Below are 20,524 nucleotides of genomic sequence, written 5' to 3'. Positions count from 1 at the left end.
TGTTTTACATGATAAAGTAGTGTATTTTCGTAGTGTAAACCAAAATTCAGGACACTAAAAGATGAGGACAAAATCAGCGACTATGGTAGGAGTAGTCATCAATAGACGACCAGGACATTATGCAAATGAAGTCAGAGCTGCTAAAAAGATAAAGTCAGTATCAAGTGACGCTTTAGAATCATTGTTATTTAATAAAATCAAAAAAAAAAAAATTACGTAAGGAGGCATGTACATCCATAGACTTTTACAGTCTACTAATATGAAAGAATATATTAAGGAAAAAATACAGTTATCTTATAACTAAATGTACGAAATATGGATCGATTTAAAGATTTATTTATACAACCGGTAAACTTACTCATAAAATTAAACATGATATAGACGATACACCCTAACAAGTGAAATTCTTCAAGCTTTAGAAGCAAGATAACGCTTATTTATCGCTATATTTACTCTTATGTTTATTTGTGATTTGACCATTGTGGTACAAAAAAGCATCACCGGCAATGTTGTACTGTTTGATCTGCATAATCGACTCGATATTTAAAGTAACTACCAAATGGATACTTGAACCGATGTTTGGCAATAACATCTGAGCAGTTTCAGAGAAGTTATATCTAAATAAAACTTTAACGAAGACAGTCGACGACATACAACAATGAACGAAAAGTGATTGTAATGGCCCAAGTTGTAAATGAATTATTAATGTGTTACTCACCTACGAGTTGACCAGTGAAGCAAAATGTTCACAATAGACTGAATTTTAAAATATCCTTGCCATTTAATGGCCATGGATGATGCTTTAACCTTGTTTCGATTATAGCATTGCATCCAAACTAGACCTTTTTCAATAGTCGTTTCAATATGTTCAGAGACACTAGATGCGCTAATTGTCTGAATCTCTTACTTAGAAAATTGAAATCATATCATATAGTCGTATTATCATACCTGCTGCCATTTCCGCAACACAAAAACTAGATCATCAAACTACGCTAGTTTCTAAGTGCCTGATGTCTTATTAATCATAGTATTTCGCTGTTAGTTTTGGAAAGGCGTCCTTAATTTGTAATTTAGTAATTCGTTTTAGTATGTCTCCATTTCTACTGATTTTTATTACAATATTCACAATGTTCACTGTAATTATACTTATACATAACTTGAACCTTCTACACACGTAGGATGAGACAATATGTTTACATTTTTATGATCAAAATAAACGCTTGAAATTACTGTTTTGCCTCAAAACACTACAGTACTAACTTTGAATATTTCTACCAAATCAATTTGGTTCCAACTGGTCTGGTAGTTCTGAGAAATTTGTTTTGAAATAATATAAAGAAAGTGGCAAAAATGTTAAAATTGATCTTACAGTGGTCCCAACTCCATAAAACACCATCCGATTCTTCTTAAGTTCGGAAGATGAAAGGCAATGTCCTCATTATGGTGAAAAATTGACCACTTAAATGTAATTGCCATAATTTTCAAGTGAATGAAATCAAATGCCAAAACGAAGTAAAAATAAAATAAACAGGTCACAAGGTTTACTTGCAATCTGAAAAAAAAATAGCGCCTACCACATCGGCACTAAAGAATGTAGTTTTCATTGTTTTGGTCACTCTGCATGCGATCGTTGATTACTGTTTGCCAACAATGATGTAAAAACAAGAACGGGAAGAACTTTCAGTCCATTTTTTTAATGTAAGGTTTTGCCCAAACAACAAGTACACATTTGTTTTTACCTGCATCACAATCTGTTAAAGCAGAGCTAGTTGCCGCTTGACTCCGCCCGTCCATTATGGTAATTTACCTAGCTTATTTGTCTAACCGTGATCCAAACAGTATTAACACCAATATCATTCAAATCGTAAACAGTGTTAATATACATAATGAAACATTCTATTTTACACTCCACGCATATTAAACTTTGCCATTAATCGTTTAAACCAATTTTATCTAATCTTTATAGAAAGTATTGAAAATTTGTCAACAATATCAAATGTTTAACAAAGCCCTTTTCTTCATACATTTAGACTATTTCACTCTAAACATATTGTTAAAATATGCTTAGTACTGATTTACATATTGAAGAAAAAAATATGTGCTAAAATATCTTATTTATATAGAACTAATTTTTCTGTTCGCGGTCTTCAGAGATATTTCTTATGACATACTTATAAAGAGTGTTGCTCTTTATTATTTGCATGAAATATCACCAAAACATACACACCAAAGCGTCAACAATGAGACAATTCAAATACTGCAAAATCCATATACATGGCCAGAACGTGGCAGCCGGAGTTGATCTAAACACATAATGTAGCGACCGAATAACATTAATTACGTATTGAAACTGACGGTAAACAAAAAAGTAACAGAAAACTAAAGCATTAGCAGTATAAATTCCAACAATGAACAGGACGTCACATCAGGTGCTCCTAAAAATATCTATACCTGTTCCCTCTTTATGCATTGCATACTCACTGTAACATAAAGTATAGTCTTGATTTCTTTAGGTCTGTTTGGGTTAGTTCCATATTCCTCTGCAACATTCCCTTTATAGTTATTTTCCGTAAAGACAGGTGCATTATCGTTGATATCATGTATTTCTATATGCACATTGGCAGTGGCTGACTTAGTGCGATTGTTTACCTCTGTTGCAATTACCTGAAAATACATTTTGTTTTGACAAAGACATATTAGAACTGATATAATGTTGTATATTTAAGATAATACACATTTCGTCAGTATTATGAGTATTTGAGTGGAATCTTATGGTTAAGGGAGGTCACGAATTCAAATTGCTTGGTTGTGATTATAACCTATACCAAAAATACAATTACAAAATTAATTCGATAAAACAAACGTGTACATGTAGCACTTATATTCTAAGAGCGACCCTTCAATCGAAGATTTTTATTTTTTAGAATAACCCTTACGAACACGGAAAAAATAAGAAGTAAAATTGTGTTTGCATTACAATTTGATTATTTTTTTCTGTTTCATTTAAAAGAACACTTCTTTTTAAACTTTATTTCCTTTTCAAAACACCTTTTACAATTATTCATTATAAGCAGGTCGTGAAATACCCATCGTTTATCCCGAAACAAAAATAAAGAAGAAAATTGAATAATTACAAAATAACAAATTGACATAAATACAAACATTAAGTTAATCACATTGATTCAAATACTTGTATTTTCTCCATATTACTTCATTGATTCTTTTGTGAACAGAATGTTAAAAGAAGACGAAATGAACCAACCTTAATGGATGTTGACCTTTCCTTCTCGAAGTCAAACTTGAAATTGTTCACCAACTTTAGTTGTATATCTCCACTCTTAAATATTGTAGTTGGTTCAGGCTTGATTCCCGTAAAGGATGAGCCGTTCCACCAATTTACTACTATAGTCATCTTATTGTAGATATTTACCTTAAAATCAGAAACAATCCTTATACATATAGATTATTACCAATTTAATTATGATTTTATACTTTGTGTGATCCTAACAGTGCACCCTCTGCATTTCTAGTACATGCAACACACGCCCAGTGGCTGATATTATGTCTTATCTTGAGTACCACAAAATAGCTACGAGACTGTGAATATGTCTGCAGTAATGGTTGAGAATATCAACCGGTAAAGTTCAAAGAGTTCATGTTGTCGATCACATAATTTTTGTCGTCTTAAATATTGTAGGGGCATAACCTTGCTCTAATACCTCATTATAATGTGTACGAGTTCCATTTATTTGATTTTTACGTATTTCAATAGCTAAGGAGGCAGGGGATAGTAGCTTCAACCTGTCCCACTCCCTAATGCTTTGGCAAGTCAAGGTGATGAAGTTTCAATCTCCACAAGTTACACAATTAAAATAACCATACTTCTATGGATCCAAATTCATATCTTACAACATTTAAAAGCATAGGTCCACTATTTTAGAGACTACATGTGTTGTTTGTCTGGTCCTTGAAATGCACCTATATATGTACACTAAAAGGCATCGGAAACCAGTGGAAAGGGAAGTCTTCATATAACCAATCATTAGAAAAAATGTCAGATTATGGGCATATGTGTTTGTGTTTAAATGACTCTAGAATGGTTATAGAAAGTTAGCTAATGTTTAATTAAAGGCTCATGTCGACAGCAATTTGGGGATTTTACCTGAAAATGTACTTTCAGTGTCTAATTTAAGCATTTTAGGGTGAAAGCTTAAACCTGAACCTAAAACATTTTATTTAAACTCACGTATCACATCTGCTACTTCAGATAGCACAAACATATTAACAGATTAAGCAGAAAGAACCTATACAGACACGACAATTTTATTCAATTTTACTATCTCCAACCCTCTTAGCCATCTAGTAAGTAGAATATCTCTCGAAATGCAGTAGACACATACTAACAAAAGTTATTTAGAAAATAAACTAGATCTCTATAGAACCTGGCTCGCCACACTTCGGTTTAAAAATGTTTTAAACTTTATTAAAGTTCGAGGTCAATTAAGGAAACGTTTATACTAATCCTTTAATTTAAAAACTGCAGGTTTTCTTCCTTTTTTAAGCATTTTATTGTACATGGAAGCGTTTTTAACTGAATCTTATACACTTTTAAATTTTATGCCAAAAGATTGTTATATTTTTAAAAGACTTCCAAATATAAAACTGTTTCGATGGAATACACATGTAGTTCATCCAAATCTATTATTTACAATTAAAATTAAAAAAGCTTGACGTTATAACTTAATAAAATTTATTTGTATAAATCATGTAAATGGAAGTGCTTGAAAATGCGCCGTTTTATCATTTTTTGAACATCCATCTGTGAATATCATCGACCACATGTATTTGTTATTCTTACCATCATTTAACCAAACCCGTTTTGAATAAGCCGTTCATGTAGCGAGTCATAAGATTTAGTACAATATTATCGTCATTGTATATCAGATTGTATCATAAACTGCTTATCATACGCTTGCCTATATATAAATCTTTAATTAATTGTTCCGACACACATTTATCTGCAAGAAATAAAAATGACTGTCGTCTTTATGTATATCTTCCTTTTTAGTTTTCAATATGGAAAACATGATAACGGTGTTCTGGGTTGTAAGTAAATAACAAGTCGTCCAATATTACACTTTCATTCAACGTAAGAAAAAGCAACGATCACAGTTCATCTCTTTAATTATAGGTCTATGATATTATCATTCTAATGTCTATTTTATACGCTTTAAGCTTATGACATACAAAAAACATATTATTAAAAATTTGTGTAAAGTGGTTGCTGGAATGATAGTACCATAGACCTGTAGTTAAAGAGATGGAAAACTGCAAAATTAATCAACAAACTAATTTTGAAATTTCGCGGCTAAGTTTGAAAAATTATCGAAATCAGGCAACACTTGCATTGTGTATTATTGCCAATATCAGCAGTATGATAATAAAAATGACATTGTTTGAAATTATCGATTTTTGTCAAGTGTTTGACCTTAACTTAAATTATTTTTGTTAACCTTCAAATCTTGGATCCCGTGATTTCTTTCTCTTAAAATACATGGTTTATGATAAAACTAGAGCACAATAACTTAAAAACTTCGAGTTGTACGTATTCACTACAAGACATTAATGAAATCCCCGTGTCACAAATAAGACCTGTTTGTTGATTGGATATTCATTTGCATACTTAGGTTGTACACATTTTACCTGATCCATATCACTAATTGCTATGCTTCCACCAATGATATTCAGTTCTATATTTGTTTCATTCTCATTAACAGTTGCGTGGAAATCGTTTTGACCAAATTTTGGAGAGTTATCGTCAAGATCAATAATTTCTATTTCAACTGTTGTAGAAGCTGAGTCAACACCATATTGATGTTTACCAGATGTGTTTACTTCCATTGCCTGTAATAGGTATAAAGCAAACTTAAGAAAAATGATTAAATATCATAGTGATATCTATTTTTTTTTAAGTTTTCTAAAAAAAACAAAAACAAAAAAAAACATAAACATGGTAAGTTATACAATTTGACGAAAATGTTCTTCCATTTCACTAAATAATTGTTTCATTAAATTTTGTTTCTTTTTCACCTTCCAATATAAGTAAAGACATCTATGGAAAAGAAATAAAACCATCCTTTTGCAATAAGCGGAGAGTACAATAACTTGTTTCTCAAATTATGTTTATTCAGACTAGTATAAATAAAAATGTAGCCTGTTTAATACTTACATTGATCGTCAATCTGCAAACCCCACTTCTGGGTATTGGTGGTTTATCCCTGTCAAGATTATTTGTATTCGTAAATAATGCTCCTGAATTTTTGTCAATCCAAAATAAATTCGAGCAGTTGCTATCTGAAATTGGTATAATACTAGAGAGATGACTGGAATTGTTCTAACTAAGTTTTATAAACTAAAAGCACAGATACTTATCCACTGGTTTTGATACTGCATTTCTTTTATGTACAAATGCAAAAGTAATTTACAAGAGTACGAGATAAATTTATACGAAAAGATCGACCTCCCTAATAATCTTTAATTTTTGTTCAAACCTTTCTACCATAACTAGTTCAAGTAGTGAGTGCAGTATTGATTTTTTATCAACTTTTAAGCTGCCAGAATAATGAATTGATAAAATATACCTTGTATGATTTCATATGATATATGATTTGGTACTCCATGATCACCATCTATAGCTCTAATATTTGAAATATCCCCAAACTCAATTTTCTGTAAAAAAAAAAAAAGGTTTTGTAAACGATAGGCCAAATTGTTTTATCAGTTTTATGTTATGTGTTGTTTAAAAAAGCCAGTAGTGCCATAGCTTCTTTTACATTTCCCGTGATGTGACATTTCTCAGTTCCAACTTCACATTCTTCATTTCCAAGTTGAACTGCAAATTGGACATGAGAAATGTCTCGCATCAATCTGGAAATATTAAAGATGTCATGGCACTACCGGACTTTCCTATTGTTGCGAGTTCTTCCTTACATTTGTGTGTATTTTAAAAGCAATTAATAAATCAAATTGTAGATGTATTTCTATTCTGGTTTAGATTAAATATTGAACTTACTGTTCCATTTGGAAGATTTTCGTAAACAGCAGTTTTGAATGAAGGAACTTGAAAAACCGGGGGCATATCTTGGACGTCTCTCACTGTAATAACAAGGCTTGCTGAACTTGTCAAAGGATTTTGTTGATCATGATCCTTAAAACATATAAAAAAAAAGAAAATTACACAATTAAGTATTTTCGAAGTAGATTAGTTTACTTTACATGGGAATAATAAATAAGTTTAATGAAACAACCATTGGAGGGTAATATTTACAACTAAATACAAATAAAATCCGGATAAAACCTATTCAAAATGAAAGGCCAAAATGTCCGGACTAACGGTCTTTGTCTGCGACGAATAATTCGGGTGATAAAAGGCTCTAACTGTTAAAACCAACTGTAGGGAAATTTTCAAAGTTCAAGATGTAAAAATAAATGGTTGAAATATATAATAATAAACAGGAGTTGAACGCATTGATAGTGGGCCTGCTGTTCCATGATATGTCCTCTGTGGAAGGAATGCACCGATTTTTTTTAGTAAGTTTCAAGTAAAAAGGGCCTTACATGAAACTGTGTTTTCTGAAAGTATTCACCAAATAGCTAACTATTTTCATGTTATGTTTGTTCTTCTAAGCAAGTACCTAATATATGTTATGTATTGCTAACGTAATCACCCTTCAGTGTGTGCTTACCACAACAAAAATGATATTTTTAGGTGAAACGTTACATTGGCTTGCCCGATACTCCGATGGCGTTCAAAGTAAAAGGAAATGTCAAACATTGTAGTTACTTCCAGTGTATTGTACCATTGTAGCTGTCATGCTAATTTATCGAAACACTATTGAAAGAGCTTGTAACAAAGTGCTCTTTTAAACTCTTCATTTTTCAGTAGATAGTGATAAGAAGCAAATCTAGGGATACTAATGACATAAATGTATTTGAAGATGCAAAACAAAATGTTCTTTTAACAACACTGTGACGATGATTTTTCAATATCAATGGTATTTACAGTTGTTTCTTACACTCTTTTTCATATACGCAGATCAGTAAACCTTAGACAGCTAGGTGACAGCTTGATTCGAAACTTTTGAGAGATAGCCTGGTTTGACACAGACATATATTTGATTTTACCACATTGAGCCCTGAAATCTAGGTCATCGTCAATATAAAAGACTTAATAATTGCGAATAGGGAATGACTACCGAGAATTTCTGAGTTCTCAAATAATCAATAAAATTGTTACTTTTTAAAATACTGAAGCAAAAAAATACATTTTCAAACAATTTACAATTGATACAAAAAAAGATGCCGTTTTACAAGGCGCTGTGGGTTGGTATAAACTGAAGTTGGAATTTTGTCGTCTTGTATTTTACAACTGATGTCGAAAAATCGAAGACCATTTTCAACCTAGGATAGCGATAAGAATATAAACACTCTTTAGAAGGAGATAAATCTGTATAGCGTGCAACCCATACACACCAGATGAATCCTTGGAGTTAAAATACATGTTTTATTGAACTGGCAGGCAAAATTCAAACCATCATAATGTAAATTAAGCGGAAAACCATTTGCCTAAATCCATTCATCCGAATTATAATTTCAATATTTTAATATTTACAAAGGAAAATGATCCAGGCAAGTGAATGAAGAAATCAAATCACTCAAAATGAGTGAAAGTAATGATTAAAATAAACATGATTATTAAAATGTTAATGAGTACAAAAAATATTCGATCGCCATTGACAGTTTTGCTGTTGTCTCGTATTTTTCGTAATTATAGATAATCATAAATCATTGTTATCTTTATCAAACAAACAAAAACGACTATTTATATCTTCCGTCATGGAATTGAATGCATAAGAACTCCAATTTCCAAGGACGAGAAGGGCAGGTATAGGCACTTGCCACAAACCATGAGAAATCTACAATTATAAGTCCCACAAGTATACTGACGTTGAAGACGTTGATTGTTCATTTTAGTGTATTAGTGTTTTATAGGTACATTCTGTGAATTCAGATTGACACTTACTGTTCACATCTACTTGCTGGTCTATACCTACATTCCTATGAGGAATGTTTAAAGCTAAATTTACTTAACCGAGATAAGCGTTAGTTGACACAGTCCTGTAATTTTTACTACTAGCATATAAAGGTCAGTAAATAATCATAGATATTACTATTATTTCCCCTCCTATCGATCAAAAGATCTCAAGGACACTTTGGACATATTGGTGTTTGCATCATCCTTCCACCTTCAATGGAAACAAGAAAATGTTCTTACCCTTATAACGAACGCCATTGTTACTGTAGTTGTTAGTAATGTAACTTCTCCATGACTTAAGTGACTAATATAGTCCCTTTTTTCTGCTCGGACGTTAAACCCCAACAATCAATCAATCGACTTCTGGTTGGAAAAGAGGTGTGCTTATGTACACGGGAGTGATCGTCAAACAAACAAAGCGGCTTTTGATTCGCAAGAAACAGTTCATCCTCCTGGAGCACTTGATATCACCCAAGTATTTTATTGGAGTTAGTACTCTTTGTCTTTCAATATGTACTTTTTTGTTCGTTTGCATTGTAAATTTTGATAATTTTATTTCAATAATATTGATGTACATGATGTTCTCTTGTCAGAAAAAAAAAGATTAAATTTGCCCAATCGGTATGACTATTTATTCTCTTTAAAAAAGAGGTAACAATTCATGTACAAAAACTTAAAGTACATGACTTTTTATCTATATCATGTGAATAGGGATCTCCCAGACATATATATTCTATTCATTTTTCTTGATCGTTTTATTCAATTTCCAATATTACACAAGAGATTAAAAAGTAAACGAATGAATTAAGTGGTATATAAAGGCCTTTTCAATTTCAATTAGTCCTTGGAACATGTTTACTTACAGTGTGGTTGTTCCTATGAGATAAAAAGACAATACACAAAATATATTCCATTGCTGCCAAGAGTGAATAAAGGTCATCTCACCTTTGCGACTATAAAGTATTGGTAAAAACTTAAAGTCTCATAATCTAAATGCCCAACCAAATTGATCGTATTTGTGCTACTATTCAGCATGAAGGTACCGTTGTATAAGTTTAACGACTGAAATAAATAAAAAATAAATTATTACAACATTGTCAACAAACTCATTCCCTATGATAAACATTAAAATTCGATCAAACACAGTACGTAAATATTAAACATGTATAGAAATATTTTACTTGAACCTATCATTAAGTATACAACCACTCAAGAATTGGACGATTGACGTTTATATGTTTTGACTGTATGTTGTTAGAATGGATTTTGTAGCTGACCTATAAAGTTATAACTATATTAATTGACTTACCTGACCAAACGGCTGAAAACAAAAGAAGTTGTCCATTGAGAGTAAAGTTGTACTATTGACTTTTAGAAATTAGACTTAATGATATACTTCAAAGTGCATTATGAGATTAAACTATTTTGAGTATTGTTCTACATTTGAGGTACACCACGTGCATTGTTGTTGTATCGTTTCCTTTAATTTGATTTGTCTCATGATACGTTTTTTCCCTTTCTGTTATTTTTACAATATTTTCTTATAGTTCCCAGTTGAAAGCAACTTATATCCCTTGATTAAGATAAGCCAATTATGTTTATATATAATATAGAAAATTATACTAACTTGTAAAGTAAGTGTGAATTTTCCACCTTGTCCGTTATCAGGGTCTGTTGCTTTTATCGTAGTTAATTGGTAACCCGGTTTGGTATTCTAAACGATATGCTTTAAACATTATAGATATTACATTTTGACTAATTACTAGTGTTATAAGCGTTGATTGGCTTTGTAGAAGTACAATGAGTATTGATCTATGCATATTTTAATTTACAAAATATTGCAAAGTGTAAAAACTCATTGTGATGCAATACCTTTTTTTATTTAATGAAAGAGTAAACATATGAACCGTATCTTTAAAGTGATCGAGAGTTATGGAAATACTTTTTTTCACCGTAGAATTAATCAAATGGTACATGGAATTATCATATTCACTATTTTATTTAATATATTCAAGTAGATAATTATTTATATTAAGAGAACGTCCATGCGAAAACCAGGCAGTGGGTGGCACATGACAAATTTTGTATTCAAACAATTTTCATGCATTTCATAATTCATATGCATTGTTTCTCAAAACATTTAAAGAGAGAAATGCATTACATTCGAATTAATTGAAAAGGGGAGAAAAAAAAATCAGTGAGATAAAAATTACCATGTGCGTCCCATATTAGCGGAAATGTCTGGTTTTTTCATGAACAGCCTCTTAATCTGTTGTTATAAATATGCCTATAAATGGACGTTTAATACTAATATGGAACTTATACCAAAAAAAAAATAATTTAAAAATAAGAAACAAGAGTATATACACAGGCTTGACAGGAAAACAAAACTATATTCATATAAAATTACATCCCATTTTCTTGGTTATTTTATTGCAGAGGAATAGAATGATAACAACAACTAAGACTACTAACACTTTCAAGATGTTTTACTATTGGTACGTCAAAACCATTTCTTCAAAATATAACCCGAACAATTGCTCGATTGTGTTACAATATTACACATTCTTATATTTGTTTCATTGCATCAAAATGTATAATGTTAACGAATCCCATTTTTACTTTCGTTATGCTTAGGAGCGGCGAACTCTATAATGTCTAGATTAAGTATTTATGTAACTCAACCATGTCATGTTATAAACGTAAGCGTCCTTTGTAAATATCCAAAACCAAGCAGCTTTACGATGCATTGTAACATGTGAATAATAACATGAATTGCGTAGAATTTTTGCTACCAAATTAGCAAAAGCTTTTAGTGTATGAAACATTAAAGTAATAGTTTGCAATTTTTAAAAATAGGATTTTATCGTTTTATTTATACAAAAATATCGTTCAAATTTATCTTACTATACAGAGAACAATAGTGGAGAATGTTACATTTTTCATTCTTAATATTCCCGTCAACTCTTCGTATATGACTTCACAAACACAAACCGGAAGTGCTGATATCTGAAGACCGATTGATAAGTTTTATAATGTAGGACCAATGCAATTGGTAAATAGAAAAGCTCGTAAACATTCACAAAGCTCTTTTTATTTAGTTAGAGCAATATTTAAAATTAAAAAGACTGTAGACCTGTGATGGAAGGTCTCTGAAAAGATGTTATAATAAAACTATGTTTTATGACAATAAAGTTTGTCATGATTATTAAAATATTTTTTTCTTTGAATAGCAAGACTTACGAACGGGCATTTCTTCGTATGACCACGAGTCCAGTTTGACAATCGGCAGAGTCGTCATGAAATTAATTAACCTGCTGACACTTGCAATTGACACAGTTAATAACATTGCATATTGGAGCTTTTCAGTCCCAGTCAGTCTACCGCCCAGCCCCGAGGTGTAACGCTACTTTGATATACCTTAATTATCAATCAATAAATTATCAACAGATATATATCAACAGTACAAATAAACGACGATCGCAACTGAAGGCAATGTTAGGTTAATGCGATATTTGTAATGTGGTAATCAGATATAGTGCCTTTTAATAATCGCATGACTCTTCAAGACCAAAGAAATGCATCTTTAAAATGCATTTTTTTTGCGGTCAGAACTCGGCATTTTTAGAAAAACAAATTATTATTTTTCCTTGAAAACTAAGATAAGCTCAACATCTACTCAAACTTTGAAGAAAAAAAATCCCGAACACACTTTAAGTCTATTGTACTCATTCACCCTAGTTAAAATTTTTCAGTTTGGAGATGTTTTAAAACTAATCAGGTATTTCAATAAACTTCACACGGCGTTTTCCTAACATGTCACATTATGTCTAGCGTACTATTCATTGCAGGTTAAATTATCTTTTTGTACAAATAAATCATGGTAAGAATTTTAATCCAAAAGACAATTGGGTAAAACTCCCTTTCTGATGTCTATTTCTAACGTCGGAAAACGTTTCAAAGGCAACTTTTATTTTAAAATTGGTTCAGACGTCATAAAAGTACGTCATTTTCATGTCTTCAGATTCGTTTTAGGCCATCCGAAGTTAAATCACTGGTGTTAAAGCCACTTTCATTGAAATTGATGTGGGGGAGATCGCATGTTTCCATGAATAGATGTCAAAACAATTTGTAAACACAACCATGAAAAGGTGTCAACCTAAACAAACAATATGACGTCAATATAAAAGCAACAAATTACCCCCTTGGGAGTATTAAAATGAAAATGCGAATTATTTCGATAAAGAATTTATTTTGTTGATGAAATATGTTTGAAACATCACCTCTGAGAATTTTACCATCCTCTCAAATCATACAATCCCACAATCTTTTAAAATACCCTATCCGGATTACATTTTCATACACATTTTGTTTAATAGCGATACCGATCTCAGACTTACCTCATCAATTTCTAGTTCGTAAATAGGTTCACTAAATCTGGGAGCATTGTCATTTACATCAGTAACGTAAATCGTAACTGTATGTGGTTGAACCTAAAATCAAATTTTATCTACTAATGAATATCTTAATTGTGCATCTAATTGAAATTTATTATTTTCATGCGTGTGTGTGTCGCGTGTTTAATCATTGAGAATGGCCTGCACTTACATGTAGAAGATAAATTAAGCAAACATCTGAATAAAATTTATTGCATTCTAGCTGGTCTGTTCAGAAAAATAAGTAATAATAATGTTTCGTCTGTGATCGCAATCATTTTTTACAAAGTTATATATTTGTTTCACGATTTTTTTAGATGTTGTCCCGTAAAATGTTTTTGTTGCCTTATATTTAATTATATACATGACCTGCCAAGAATTAATTTCAAACCTGTGCACGACAATTAGAATAACCGCATCGAGTAAACATAAATAATTAAATGAGCCTATTAGACTATTTTCTAATAATGACCTTTAGTTTTGCTTAATTTAAATCAATAATCTTTGAAGATATTGAAGTTTGCCCCTCCAGCAAAGAAAAGAGTAAATATATGAAATATTGAATACGAATTGTCCAAGCAAATTTTATCTTAATTAATGCATTTTTTTGTTTTGTTTTGATAAACTGGCTTTAATAAGACCTTTCATATTACTTAGAGATAGATAATCAACCTTTATAATATATTTAACCCTGTATATTGCATTCTTGGATATATGATAAAGTCGATACATTCATCGCACTACTCTACTGCCATTATTTCCGTTTCTATGTCTATCATTCCGTTTTAAAATGTATGATTAAGTGGTTATTAAATAACAAATTCTGTATCACATGCAGTGTTATCCTTGATCAGCCTTCGAGCCAGAGACCCTGACACGGTACTTGATACAGATTTTGTCCTGCATTATTCTCTATTTAAAAAAAGTATTCAAGGGAATCAAGATTCTAGTGGAAATCAAAAGAATGTAATCCAGGACAAAGACCTGACATGGAAAATATACACACAATAGCTAACGCAAGCTCAGGTATAAAAACTCAATACGCATATGCTGAAGGGATGTTGTCACAGATGAAAGAAAGGTTCACAATACGGAATGGAAAGTGTTTGTCGTATATTTTGGTCAATATAATTTCTCTCCCATCGATCGCTAAGTGCAGGTTATTATACGAGGCTGACTTTACAGTGTCTATATTATCCTTTATCTAAAGTTCTTTGGGATAGATCAGCAAGTAGAGGAGCACAATTTCTTCCAATTTGAATACTGACCATTTGTTGAAAAACGCGTTTAACCACACTGGACAAATATGGTGTCGATAAAAAATTCCAGCATTTTAAAAACATCTCCGGTATATTTGCAAAAGTACCAGTCAATATAAAATTCAGACACTGTGAATAGTAAAAGTAATTCATGTTGTGGGATAATCAAACTAAATAAAAATACTTTCCGGTCTAAATATGCTATTGTTTTTTGTAATGATAGTCCTTTCTGTATTCAGATCAGTATATTTAAAAGAAAAAGAAAGAAAAAACGTACAATCGTTTTCACTTAAATATCAACTAAATCAAAGCAAAGCAAGAATGATTGCTAAGTGCGTATTGAATACACAAATATATGTTTGTTATCGCAAAAGTCGATTGACATATTTAAACTGGTTTTTTAGGTCAGTTACTATTTCTGAATTAGAAATAAAAGTAATTGGGTGGGATTTAATCCTGCCTGTCTTAAAATCTCAAAATTAAATGTTCATCATTGAAAAATGCGTACTTTATTTACAGATTTTTGTGGTTCAGGAGTGTTACTTACTGTTGCTTTTGCTACTTTACTGTCAAATGCCACAAAAATCAAATCCACGCTTCTGTGACCCTGAAAAACATAACAAACATTTTAATGGGTTTTGATATTTAAGTGCATGTATTACTAAGTTCAAAGCAAGTTGATGTACCCTTTAAGTTACTACGTTATTTATTGCAGGAAGTACACTTTTGGCCTTTCCTTAAATAAGAACAAATGCTAGTTTGGTCGCAGCTTAGGACGGCAGCAAATGTGAATCCCTTTACATCCTGACCACTACTTTTCAGTTTCATATAAATCTAAATTCCGAATTTTATTGAAGTTTAAAAAACAAACTCAGTAAACTTTCAGGAAAATAAATGACTAAAATTTTATCGAAGTTTAAAAAAACAAACTCAATAAACTGTAAGAAAAACAAATGACAAGGACCTGACATGGAAAATAGTCACACGAGGCCGACGAAATCGACAATTTCAGACTGGGAAACATTGTATACATGATACGTAGAATTAAATAATAACATCATTATGCCTTTTAGATTATTCTAAACGTACTATTGGTTCGTTTTTAGGATTTCAGATCATGTAAATTTCCCCCATTGTTCAAAATTACAAATACATCTGAAAAAAAAAATTGTATAAAATGTTCATGTTGGCCACGAAATTCAAGCGTTAGGCTTGTGGAGCATTCCCTTTGATATATAAATACTAGTATCTTACATTATTTTGAAATTAGAGTGTTCTTCTGAATGGCAAAAAGCAATGAAAATGTTGACTTTTGTAAAATGGGTGATACTTTCTACAAACGACACGCGTAGTAATTTTTAGAAGTAAACATTTTAAATTGTCAATGCTCTTAGTTTTCAATGGAGTCTGGGTTGCTTATTTACTTTTGTTCGCTGTGGGTATTATTTAAGTTATCTTATGTTCTTTGCTGTGTGTGTCTGTTTGCCATGTGTGGTCGTTGTCTCTGAATTTCATTTTTTTTATTTCCATTGGTTACACTATAGTGACATTATAATTTTATGCGTTGTTCATTTAGTTGCAAGCATAAAAACAATTATTAAGCCAATAAAATCAAAGGCAACTATCTTTTAGGCGAACACTATCACATGTCCCCTTTGCCTTAAATTTCAATTTCAAAACAGCTAATTTGGTATTAAATAACAGTTCAATAAATATTTAAGATGATTCCCCTTGGAGTGGATGAAACATGCTAAATTTTATTTAAAAGAGTAATTAAGGGAATCAAGATCTTCTACTAGTTACTACAAACTCATGAATTCTAAAAAATAATGTTGGTTCGTAATTTTCTAACATGGCAATGATGATATATAGTACATACAAAGCACAACAAAAGTTGACGACTTAAAATGCGTTCTGTCGATTTACACCCTTATCACTAAATATGCAATGAAACGCTAACTTGAAGTTTTTGTGCTGGCCTTTATCGCATCCATATCCTGGTCACTAACTTCCAATGTAAGTAAACATACCCTGTCAGTATCTATGTTATCAGTATTATTTAAGAAAATGTTCGCTTTTGTTTCACGACCACCGCTAATTGTAGTGACAATGACTGTTTCCGAAGTAAAACTATCATACGGTTCTATTGCAACAGGTACACTGTTGTGTCCAATAGCTGTTATTGTCGCTATTAGAGATCCTGAAAAATATCAAGCTTTACCATGAGTTAGAATAATCTGGAGTACATATACAACGATTTTATATCTAAATTAAACCGATTTCTTCTTTTAAACCTGAAGAAGCTTAAATATTAAGGTATTGAAAATTTGTTTTCTTCAATTTTACTGATTAAATCAAATGTTTATTATTTTCTATCTATCAACAGATGATTTGCATTGAAATGATTTAATTGGTATGCTAAACAAAAACGCTTCGACTATGTAAAGCATTTATATGGAAATGGAAGCAATAACAATTTCTTAAGAGGCAATCATACAGATACATATTGTAAGTGAGAAAAATATTGGATTAAACTTTAAAAAGTTCTTTTATAGTGAATATTTTTTTTCATGTTTAATAGATTAAAATTTCCCTCCTCTTCTAAACATACAATCAGACAAAAAAATTAAATTATATATTTAAAAAGCTATAGATGCAGTACCATATCCAAGGTCCTCTTTAATGATTACTGGCGTCGTTGATTTCCATTCAGGTGGACTTTGGCATGATACACAAATACCTATGATAATAACATAAAAGAGTCGATACCAATTATTACGTGTAGCAGAAAAACTCTAGGTCGAGTTTAAATAATTATTTTTCATATGTCACCATAATATAGATCACAATTAAATGTACAACTGCGTCTTCACCAATTCTTTGAACTTTAAAACAAAGTCGCTTTAAAAGCGATTTAAACTCAACCAATTATTATACCTTATGTTGCTTACAGGCTTGTTGAGGAAGAAAAAACATGTAACTGGCAGTTTCATTCTTTTCTAGGTACGCCTCGGAATGTGTAACCCGTACCTGTATCCGTACCAAATTTCCCATACCAAAATCACTATATCGGCAATTTTTCCGTTATTGTTAGAACGTTTATACTGAAACCTGGTCCTAAACTTTTGAATTATGTTTTAAATCAGTTGAAGTTAGAACTAGTTGAAAACATTTATAATATTTTCAAATTCAGTCGATTTTATGTTCTCAACAATCTAACCATACCAAACTAATAATTGACTATTTCTTACTTTCTACTTTCGAATTTCACGTTTTTCTGAAAACATTCAGAGATTACAACTTTACCTTAAGACAGACTTGGGATAACTTTTTGACAGTTTGATTTTGATTTAAGAAAAGAAAAGTCGGAGTTTGAATTCCACACCGTAGCCGTACCAGTAACAAATTGATACGATCTTATCAAAAGTGAAAAAGAAAATATCATAAATAGAATCTGCTGCGATTTAGTTGATCGCCCTTCATTATTTTAATAACATTATGGAGTTGTACATGTAATGTGAAATATAAAATAATAATAAAATTGTACAAATAACAAAAATACCGGACTTTGATTTTGGGTGCGGGAAATTTGGGTTATATATTTCGATTCTTTTTTAAACTGAAAATCGAAAAAAAAATATAAAAGTTTCAAAGACATTTTCAAAATTAACAATTGAAGACTAGCTATCATATCATTTTGTAAATGTTTACAAATCATCGGCTGGAAATATAACGTAATGATAAAGAAATCGACAAAAGTGTATTTGGGTACGGTGAAAAAGTTTGTAAGGGTACGGGTTACACATTTCGGTATGTACCACATTTCCATCTACTGCAATGATACTTTTTTAATTAAGCGTATGTTTACTTACTTTGGATGACTGCTATAAGAAATTCAATGAGGTGGGCCTTGGTCAAGAACATCACTGTATGCAAAACTGTAAAATGATGTTTTTTTTCAATATAATAGAACTATTACGTATCTTTCGGATTTATCTTATATTATACGACATTTCATCTTCAGCATCAGTCGGCATGCAATAATAACCGAAAATCATTTGTGTCAAATAATGTTTTCCTTTAAAGTTTTAGATGGCCACAAAATAATAACAATAAAACACTAAACACACTTTTCATTTTTTGTAACATTAATAACATATCTCTTTATTATTTAAACGTTGTTTATTTGCTATTTTTATGCCTTGCGTTTATTTATACCTGGGTACAAATATTCTTTACAAAATTCATGTGAATAGTTTTGCTATTCTGATGAGTTGCGTGCCAAAAGGCTATTTACTATTGCCCGTCCAAAAACTATTTGACCACAAGGGTAATTACATTTCAACGAATTTTCATGGCAGTTACAGATTGTCTTGGTTTTTAACACTCCATTCGGAAGTCTCGGTATTCATATTTATGCAAGGTCGAGTTCAGAGATTTCAAATACCAGTCAAACGGCAGAAAGACCATGCACGGTGCGAAGTTGGCAGGTCGATTTTTCTGTTGCTTCCTCTAGGAAAATATATATTATTCTGTATGTGACTACTAGAGTAGATATATAAAGTTTCCAATTTCCTGAGATTTAGTATGCTTTGTTATTAATCGTGTATATTGTCTCTATCGGTATAATAAAACACTTACTGACTATTTATTTTCTCCTCAGTTACAACTATTGCACTCGAATACGCCTCGAGCAATAGTTGCACCTCGGGAAGAATAAATTTTCTATTCCCGTCATACCCATTCAATACATGTAAGTATAAACTATTACACCCCACCCACCGGAGGGTGGTATATTAGAATCACTTTCTCTGCCACCGAATTTTCGTCGCAATATATAATGTATAATATATATAGGGCATATGTTGTAACAATTTTGTCTGATCTACGATATCAACTTCCGATACGAGTGGGGATGTGCACTAAACGACAACGCGTACAACTTCACGTTTGATTCTGCTATCATTAGACATCGGATATGAAACAAATACGACTTTTTCTAACTCTGTTGCATTAACTAATATTACAAACCGCTATTTAAAGACAATGGAATTCAAGTGATCTTATAGAATCATCGATATTAACAACGTGAGAGGAAAACCAATCTTGATATATCAGAAGATAATATTACTGTACCTTTTCATATTAGCATATATTTTTGTGTTTTTATAATTGTTGAAAAAAAACTTACCTCTTCTGTTTTTGGCGAAGTTATTGAAATTCTTTAATAAATCTATATATTATACCATTGATAATGTTGTGAACATCCGAACAATATCTTTATCGTTATCTCAGGTATGAAGTTTGATTTGTTTAGTGAAATATTTTGATAAATTGTGTAGATATTTACACTATATAAAAGTCAGTACAGGTAGTACGATTAATGATGAATTATAATAGATATAAGTCTTCATACTTAAAACAGAACTTTTTTTTCATACCTAGTTTGATTTTACACATACCTTTATTGATTCGTGACAATCCATGATAAACTCTGAAACTCTGAATGAAAATGTGATAAATAGAAAAGACAAAAAAAAATAATAATAATAATAAAAAAACGAAAACAGTACCACTCGATTCTTTTAATCTTTTAATAATAGGTAGTAGTTTACAGATTCAGCACTATTATATCTTTTGTATATTTTTGGGGTTTTGGTTTAATATTTCTATGTCTTTACCTTCTTTGAAGATATGTATATTAATTTTTTAATCAGCTTGTAGTGACGTATATG

At 31.1% G+C, this 20,524-nt stretch overlaps 2 protein-coding genes across 2 annotated transcripts in view; both read right to left on the bottom strand.

The window, feature by feature from the left end:
- LOC148619717 (cadherin-23-like) overlaps positions 1-10,154 on the bottom strand; it is a 44,351-nt gene extending 34,197 nt beyond the window's left edge. The window contains exons 1-7 of the mRNA XM_088579934.1: positions 10,040-10,154; positions 7,073-7,207; positions 6,642-6,729; positions 6,230-6,354; positions 5,704-5,904; positions 3,263-3,430; positions 2,482-2,664 (exon numbers count right to left, since the gene is read on the bottom strand). Coding sequence (XP_088436060.1) covers positions 2,482-2,664; positions 3,263-3,430; positions 5,704-5,904; positions 6,230-6,354; positions 6,642-6,729; positions 7,073-7,207; positions 10,040-10,129 — 990 coding nt within the window. The 5' untranslated portion in view covers positions 10,130-10,154. The remainder of the gene's footprint in view (positions 1-2,481; positions 2,665-3,262; positions 3,431-5,703; positions 5,905-6,229; positions 6,355-6,641; positions 6,730-7,072; positions 7,208-10,039) is intronic.
- A 26-nt stretch (positions 10,155-10,180) lies between these two features.
- LOC148619716 (protocadherin 18-like) lies at positions 10,181-20,105 on the bottom strand. The gene is made up of 9 exons (XM_088577054.1): positions 19,981-20,105; positions 18,662-18,727; positions 17,452-17,529; positions 16,820-16,989; positions 15,337-15,396; positions 13,495-13,587; positions 10,722-10,808; positions 10,404-10,415; positions 10,181-10,207 (listed from the first exon to the last, which is right to left on the bottom strand). Exons 2-9 carry the CDS (start codon positions 18,711-18,713, stop codon positions 10,181-10,183), a joined length of 579 nt encoding a protein of 192 aa, XP_088433180.1. The 5' UTR covers positions 18,714-18,727; positions 19,981-20,105.
- Positions 20,106-20,524: the final 419 nt, after the last annotated feature.

Source organism: Perna viridis, chromosome 4, assembly GCF_037379345.1.
Source record: "Perna viridis isolate PV_CMFRI_1.1 ecotype Kerala chromosome 4, ASM3737934v1, whole genome shotgun sequence".
In the NCBI taxonomy this organism is placed as follows: domain Eukaryota; kingdom Metazoa; phylum Mollusca; class Bivalvia; order Mytilida; family Mytilidae; genus Perna; species Perna viridis.
Note: the sequence above shows the minus strand (reverse complement) of the source record. Positions and strands in the feature narration are given on the sequence as shown.

Bases quoted from the DNA above. Each gene is read 5' to 3' on its own strand.
- LOC148619716 (XM_088577054.1), bottom strand. From the start codon at position 18,713: ATGTTCTTGACCAAGGCCCACCTCATTGAATTTCTTATAGCAGTCATC. The intron at 17,530-18,661 runs GTAAGTAAACAT...TTATTATCATAG, and splicing joins TCTTATAGCAGTCATCCAAA to GTATTTGTGTATCATGCCAA. The intron at 15,397-16,819 runs GTATGTTTACTT...TATGTTTTTCAG, and splicing joins ATAACATAGATACTGACAGG to GGTCACAGAAGCGTGGATTT.